This window comes from Myotis myotis, unplaced genomic scaffold, assembly GCF_014108235.1.
Source record: "Myotis myotis isolate mMyoMyo1 unplaced genomic scaffold, mMyoMyo1.p scaffold_m19_p_2, whole genome shotgun sequence".
NCBI classification, from domain to species: domain Eukaryota; kingdom Metazoa; phylum Chordata; class Mammalia; order Chiroptera; family Vespertilionidae; genus Myotis; species Myotis myotis.
In genome coordinates, this window is record NW_023416324.1 from 43,087,929 (window position 1) to 43,095,868 (window position 7,940).

At 44.1% G+C, this 7,940-nt stretch overlaps 1 protein-coding gene across 7 annotated transcripts in view; it reads left to right on the top strand.

The window, feature by feature from the left end:
- PATJ (PATJ crumbs cell polarity complex component) overlaps window positions 1-3,210 on the top strand; it is a 309,148-nt gene extending 305,938 nt beyond the window's left edge. For all 7 annotated transcript variants that reach the window (XM_036352882.1, XM_036352888.1, XM_036352886.1 and 4 more), the window contains one exon: window positions 1,269-3,210. In XM_036352882.1, the coding sequence (XP_036208775.1) occupies window positions 1,269-1,415 (147 nt within the window). In that variant the 3' untranslated portion in view covers window positions 1,416-3,210. The remainder of the gene's footprint in view (window positions 1-1,268) is intronic.
- The last annotated feature ends 4,730 nt before the right edge of the window (window positions 3,211-7,940 follow it).

Below are 7,940 nucleotides of genomic sequence, written 5' to 3' on the forward strand. Positions count from 1 at the left end.
CCTTCAAAAAAACGAATTACGCAAATCGCTGAGGTTTACTGAAGCCTTTAAATCTCAGAGTGTAAAATTTAATAAAGTCCAGTTAGCCAATAATTCCGATTCTATTCATGAGAGTTACTTGTTTAATCCTGACTTTAGTACAGTTAACACACTTCTGAATAAAGGGAAAAAAAAATATTTTAATGAAGTTGCAAGCTATTTAATTTTGGAATCTCCCCCCCCCCCCGCCCCCAGTAAAAGCCTGGTTTTGAGTATTCTTTATTACAGCTTTTTTCAGGAACTCTACCCTTTTCACAGTTTTGAAATTCTAGAAAATTCACCCTCTACCTCAGGACCTCCACCTCCGGTGGACACGGGTCTCTGGAACGTTAGTGCCTCTTCGCTCAGCTTCTGAATGAGTCGGGCACGTTCTAAGCACCTGTGGGCCTGATTTAACTTCCCTAGTAGGTCAACATCATTTAAGGACCCTTATGGCACTTGACTTCTCATAGGATTTTCAGTTACCCCATCCGGTGAGAAAAGCCTAGGTCTTCTTCCTTACCCACCCAAAATGTTTCTGGTACTCTCGTGGCATTTTTGGATCCTCAGCTTTAGAATGGAAAAAAGCCCAAGTTTCACTTGCTTGGTGCCATTTTGAGGAACCATGCACGACTGGGTACATAAAGAACGCAGTCGTTTAGAAACCGATGTAGATGATCGAAGATACATGAAGTTGAAGCTTTTAATTATGATATTGCAAAATTTTAGACATGCTACACTTTTGTGTATGTTTTTATAGAAGAGCTTTGTTGAGATATAATTCATATACCGTACAACTCACCCATTTAGAGGCTATGCTTATTTCTGTTTTACACTTATTTTTGACAGATCACCACAATGCTGATAGGTTAATAACGCAGTAGGAACCCTATACATATAATAAAACTAACACCAGATTCAGTTTTGCCTTCATGTGTGTATTACATATTCATGAAAAGGACATTCAAATTCCATTTAGCACTTAATATTGAAATAAGGTCCTATTTGTATTGAAAAAAATATGAATATTGTTACATTTCTACGAATGTCATTTAAACAATGCATAGTTAAGGTTACTAATGGAATAACATATCCCACATTTTTCTTAAGTTTCTTAATTTAAAAACACTACCTAGAAATGACTTTAATTGGTAATTTTTTAAAGTTACTCTTTTAATATGCACACCGTATTATTAATATGATTTGAATTGCTTTGCCCTGGATTAAGCTGGAATGTTTCTTATTTGTAGGGAGCAGCTGCAGATGACGGCCGATTGAAGCGCGGTGATCAAATTTTAGCTGTTAATGGCGAGACCCTAGAAGGTGTCACTCATGAGCAAGCTGTGGCCATTCTAAAACGCCAGAGAGGGGCTGTAATCCTAACCGTGCTGTCCTGAGCCTCAGGTCCTGATCACAAGCTAGATGTAGAGCACCCCCAGGAAGATGAAGCTATGAGAGGACGAGACGCAACCTCAACTAAAACCCACCTTCACCGATTCTTACTGTCTCGTCCTCTCTGCTCAGGAGAGGCGGCTGAGATTCACGTGGATTTCCCACATCAACAGTCATCTCCCTAGTGCTTCCCAGCATCTGTCTCCTCTTGGTGAAGTCGAACGAGTCTTATCTGCTTTGCATTTAACATCAATGTTCATCAGCTCGTAGTAACTGGTTCTGATTATATTTGCTGAAACTGAAGTTAACAACCACTCATTCTGTCAGCCCTGCTCTCCCCATCCCTACCCAAACAGAGGCTTAACAGGGACCTCAGATCTCTTCTGGTGAACAGAAACAAATGTTAAGCAACTGTCATCTCACTCCTGATTTACTTATGCTAATTGTCTCTTCCAGTACGCCAGAAAACATTAGCCAGGTAATTAATTTACCAGTGATCCCCAGGATGAAATACCAACTTCTCCTATGGGAAATTACTGTGCTCTCTTCTGTACGACTTACAGTCAAATAAGTCTCACACTCATTTCTTGGGATGGATCTTTATACATTAGTCATTGGTGATTATGATGAGTCAGTTTGCAGACTGTAATCTGAAAACACTGAAAGGCTTTTGAATTATTTTCTTAGTTACAAAAATGCTGACCTAGCAAAAGCACCTATTCTCAACAGGAACAATTATCATCCATGTTCTGAATTCTAACAATGCTAAATTATGTTCAAGTCTGGGAAGTTCAGGTAATGGCATCTCAGTATCATTCCCACCCCTTGGTCTTCAGACGGGGGTGAAAACCCCAAAATCACACTGCAGAGATCAGCAAGTTTTGCCTCAAGTTAGACGAGGTCCAGGTGGCCTTGGCCTTCTGGAACATGGAGTGACAAATCTAAGTATCCTTCCCCTTGGCTCCATACTGGTCAGTCTAGCAGCACAGATTGTAGGAACACAATGTACATAGTCACAAAGTGACGGAGCAAATAAACTGAGCCTAGGAATCAGTGATGGCTCCTTGGCTAATGCCTCTTGATCTCCAGGGAGCCTCCATTTGCTGTAGTTTTGCATTTTAAGAAAGTAACTACAGCAGAAAATGCAAGCATACCTTTAAGAGTGATTAGGGACATTCTTATTCAGGTATTAGCAGGAAAAAAAATGGGGAGATGCTTATAAGTGATTGTTTTAGGTTCTTCTGTTAAAAAAAAAAATGCACCATGAGGATGAGTACGGGCATCACTAATGGAAGTAGTTGGCATTATTTAACTAAAACACAATGCTGCAAGTGACTATCAAAATGTAAACATTACCTTTCTAATTTAAAATGTTATTTAATACATATAGGTTTTAATTGAGAATATCTTTGAGTAAATATAATCACAAAGTGCATTAACTCTCGGTGGAATATTTTGTGGCTATTCCAAAGTCTAGAGTGCCTAAATTTTATGTTGAAAATGTGTTTCATGATTGGTATTAAATTTTCTGAAATTGCACATGGCTTTTGAAATTTCTAATGTATCCAAGATATGCAATATTGTTAGGATCCTGTCTTTCAATGCATGCAAAGCTATCAACCTCTGGACATTCTACGTTAATTGTATCTGCAAGAACAGCTCAGGCATCCAAGAAGAAATGACGCCCAATAAAACTTGAAAATGCACCTTAAAACAATATATACATATATATATACTTTTGAAATGTGATTCTGCTTGATTTTGATGGAATGGCCATTAAATACACATTTTGAAGTAATACATCGTTGTTGTGTGTCTTTACGCATTGCCCTTTAGGTCATGTTACTCAAAATCTGTTGATAAAGGAATTGTGATGCTTGATAGTCCTTGCTGCAGGAAACGGACAGAACTAGTGCTTCTCATAACTGGTCCTGTTTCTGCTTGCATGCCTAATCAGTAATTGCCTTGCCAAAAACACTCTTTTTGCATTAGAACATACTGACAAGCGAAGAGGTATGATGAGAAGATGGGAATTTGTGAAAGGAGTTCTCTCATCCACATATATCTTTTTGGCTTCATCATTTGGGCCATTTTTGTATTGTAGTAATATCACTAATTGGAGTTAGCGTGGGAGGGAAGTAAACCAGAAAAAGCAAAACTGCTGAATGTTTGTATGTACAAGATGTTAAGATTTTAAATAAATCTAGTTGCTTAAGGAGCAAATGGAGTCTTATTATATATGAAAAAAAAAGTTTAACTTCTGCATCTGATTTTGTTTTTTTTCTTCAGCCATTTTATCCCCTAATAGAAAGGGGGGCGAAAACTCCAACTTTTCACATGGTTTTCCAGTGTCCTATTAAATCTGGGACCCATTCATAGCTGTCACATGTATTAAATGTCAGGTATGTTGGGCATTCAGACAGACGCTTTACAAAGGAGCCAGTCTGGTGGTCCAGAGGGTGAGCCTTGGCATCACACTGAGTTTGAACCCTAACTTTCTGGGCATGTGGCCTGGTCCAAGTTACGTAAGCACCCCTTGCTTTAGTTTCTTCACTCAGAAAGGGTGGGGGAAGGGAGTTTCTAAGCACTATAATGACCAAAATTCAAGTAGAACTCTTAGTATAGTGCCTGGCTCCTGGTAAGTACTACATAAATAAACATTAGCAATAAACCTCTTCTCCCACTTATGCAGGTGGCCTGAAATTAGGCACTTATGCTGGCAATTTATGGTTTCAATTGGAAATGACCTTTAAAAAATATATTCTTGAAGGTGGCTTACCTCTGAACTGTTACCCCAAATCAGAGAGCACAGTGTGTCATTGATTACAACGGTGTGTGCTTGAGGAACTAGAGGCTGTGCTGTCAAAAGCTACAGCGGAGCCGAAACCAGTGCTTCCATCCTCAGCCATGCCACTGGGATAGGGAGTAACACCAACTCGATACGCCTGCCTCCCACCTTCAGGATGACGCTCTAACCAACTGAGCAACCGGCCAGGGCAAGTTTTTGACAACTTGACTCAATCTTCAGGTTCTCTATATTTAAGATGAAAAAGGAAACATTTCACTGTCTGCACAATACCAAGATAAAAACGAAAATGTGTGTGTGACTGTGTAAGACTTTCACCTCCACCCGTTCTGAGCATTTCTTCCATGTCCAGTCACTTTAAGAAACAAGTAAGCCACTGTGGTCTGGGTCCCTGAGATGCTGCTGTCCAGCAGCAGGATTCATGCTGGGCAAAGACACCGGGAGCAAAAACTTCTCCAATCCTCTCTCTAGAACCCGACTTTAGAAATGGTGGCTGCCTCTCTTTGGAGTCTGTCCTGCCCTCCGCACCGCCACTCCCATTTCACAGGTGGGAGAGACATACCAGAGGGAGTGCCTGGTTTTCCCAGTCACCCAGCTAATTTTCAAGCAGAAGAGTCTTTAATAAACCTGTGGGAATTCACCGATTTAGCAAACTATTGTAGAGTACCCATGCATGACTTTTAAATTAGCCTGAATTCTTAAAAGCTTATTTCTGTTCTCCCTGATATAGCTCTATAACACAAGGCTAGAAAACAATGAAAAATAGACACATCTTTTGGATGTTGGGGAAGAAGACTTGGTCTATCAACTTGCCATACCTCTCTACAGTCTGGGAAGAATTCCCAAGGCAGGACACCTGGATGCCGTCATGGTTTAAGCATCTTTTTCTCAAGGGAGTCACAGTTCACGGCAGGTGCAGTGCCAACAGCTCCTCCTGCCTAACGTCTTGACTGGGCACATGCCCAGCTTTCCTCTCCTGGGAGAACAAAAGAAATGGTGATGGAATAAAGAGTGCTAGCCATTCAACTCCAAAGCCAGGTTTTATTTTCCTGGAACCTCAAAATAGCTGTTAGAAAACAGGCTTCAATGGTCCCCACCCATGAAGGATAAGATTTATCTGTTTTTGCCCTGCCAGCATGGCTCAGTGTTTGAGCATAGACCTATGAACCAGGAGGTCACCGTTTCATTCCCGGTCAGGTCACATGCCCAGGTTGTGGGCTAGATCCCCAGTAGGGGGCGTGCAGGAGGCAGCTGATCAAAGATTCTGTCTTATCACTGATGTTTCTATCTCTCTCTCTAAAAAAAAAGATTGGGAGCAGAAATTTCCGGTCTGCCATTGTATTAGGGTTCTCCAGAAAAAGAGAACCAATGAGATATGTATATTTATGTAAAGAGATTTATTATAAAGAACTGACTCATGCAATTACAGAAGCTGGCAAGTCCAAACTCTCTACAGCCTGGGCTGGCAGGCTCACCACCCAGGGGAGTACCTGGTGCAGATGAAGCCCGAGGCTATGTGCCGGAGACTTCTCTCCGGTTCAGGGAGGCCAAGCTTTTTGTTCTACTCAGGCCTTCAACTGGCTGGATGAGGCCCACCCACATTATAGAAGGCGCTCTGCTAACTCAAAGTCTGCTGATTTCACTGTCAGTTCCATCCAAAAAGACCCTCAGTGTTGACACATAACATCAGCTGTCACAGACATCATGGGACCTTGAACTGAAACTCCTCTAGAATGGCCTTGGCTTAGGGTAATCCTTGTTCTCAACCCCTTTCCAGCCTCTTACCCCTTTTGGTGTCCCAGCTGCAGTGCAGTCACCATCAACTCCCCACCTCCCCAGATCCCCCAGGAGCAGACAGCTGAGATTTTTGCCTCTGTCACCCCACCACCCAGGCACCCCTCAGCATTTGTGTTCGGTGGCTTTTCATTGCATTTAGGGCAAAGTCCAAACTCAGCATGTTTTTGAGGCACTTCAGGATTTATCTTCTGTCTAAATCTCTGGCAGTTGTACTAATACTGGTGTCACCAAATACTTCCCAGGATAAGCCAAGCTCTCTGGCTCTTAGGCCTTAGCACACACTATTCATTAGCAATGACAGCGGAGAGAACCAAGATGGTGGCGTAAGGTACAGACCTGTGCGTGCTGCCTCCCACAACAACATCGAGACTACCAACTATAAGACAAACAGCTATCATTCAGAACCATGGGAAAGCTGGCCCAGTGGAAGCTCTACAACTGGAAGGAAAGAAAGAAGAGCATTGAGACTGAGTAGGTTGTGCAGAGGCTCCAAGAACGGAGGTACGGAGTCGCGCAACAGGTGGGCTGCAACTGGATGCGTGGTTTTTTTCAGTCAGAAGAAGCTACAAACTCTCGAATCCACTGAGCTTGTTTGGGGCAGGATTCTGAGGTCCCAGACCCCTACAGGGAGAGGCGGGACAGCCTTGCAATGGGCTGGACAGCGAGGGTGGCTTTCTCGCAGAGCTGCTCGCTGGCACTCTGGGACGCGGAAACGCAGAGACACCACTGCCCTTTGCTCCACCCTGGTGATTCACCAAGAACAGAGGTATGGAGTCAGGGACAGGCGGGCTGCAACTGGATGCACGGTTTTTTTCAATTAGAAGGAGCTACAAACTCTCGAATCCACTGAGCTTGTTTGGGGCGGGATTCTGAGGTCCCAGACCCGTATGGGGAGAGGCAGACGGCCTTGCAATGGGCCGGAGAGCGAGGGTGGCTGTCTCGCGGAGCTGCTCCGGCACTCGGGGATGCAGAGACTCGGAGTTACAGAGAGGCAAGGAGTCGCAGAGATGCCATTGCCCCTTGCTCCGCCCTGGTGATTCCTGGAGACCCTGCCCTACTCAATTTACATTCCCACCCAAGTTGTGCCAGTGGCACAAAAGGAACCACCTGCGCTTTTGCAGCCCAACCCAACAAACTGCAGATTTCAACTCCTCACATACATAAGGGACACACTCAAGAAGCAGAATCAGGTTCAGAGGAAGCCGGAGCCAGAACCGCTGTACCAGCAAATGCACAAACAGGCCCACCAGATCCGGTCTCACATGGGACACTGGGAGATGGCAGATAAGCAGTCTGTGCACTTAGTAGAAAACGAAATCCAAGCAAGCATACCAGATATTCAGCCACCAAGAACGCCTGGAGATTTTGTCCAGCAAGGAGCCGCCCAGCAAAACTTCGTGTTGCTGAGACAGCCCCCGTGAGGCTGAGATGGCCCCTGTGAGGCTGAGGCGGCCCCGGTGAGGTTGAGACAGCCCCGGTGAGGTTGAGACGGCCCCGGTGAGGTTGAGACGGCCCCTGTGAGGCTAGAACGGCCCCTGTGAGGCTGGGATGGCCTCTGTGAGACTGAGACGGCCCCTGGGAAGCTGAGAAAAATACCACATGATCTCACTCATTTGTGGATAATAAGGACCATTATAGACTGATGAACAGGGATGGATACAGAGGCAGAGCAGCATTGAGCAGACTGTCAAACTACAGTGGGAAGCCTGGGGAGGGTTGGGGGGGTAGGAGATCAACCGAAGGACTTGTATGCATGCATATAAGAATAACCAATGGACACAAGACACTGGGGGGTAGGGGAGGCCGGGGGAATATCAAGGGGAGGGGGGGAAGGAGACATGTGTAATACTCTTTGTAATACTTTAAGAAATAAAACAAAATTAAATTAAAAAAAAAAAGCAATGACAGCGGTGCTGCTCAGGGAATC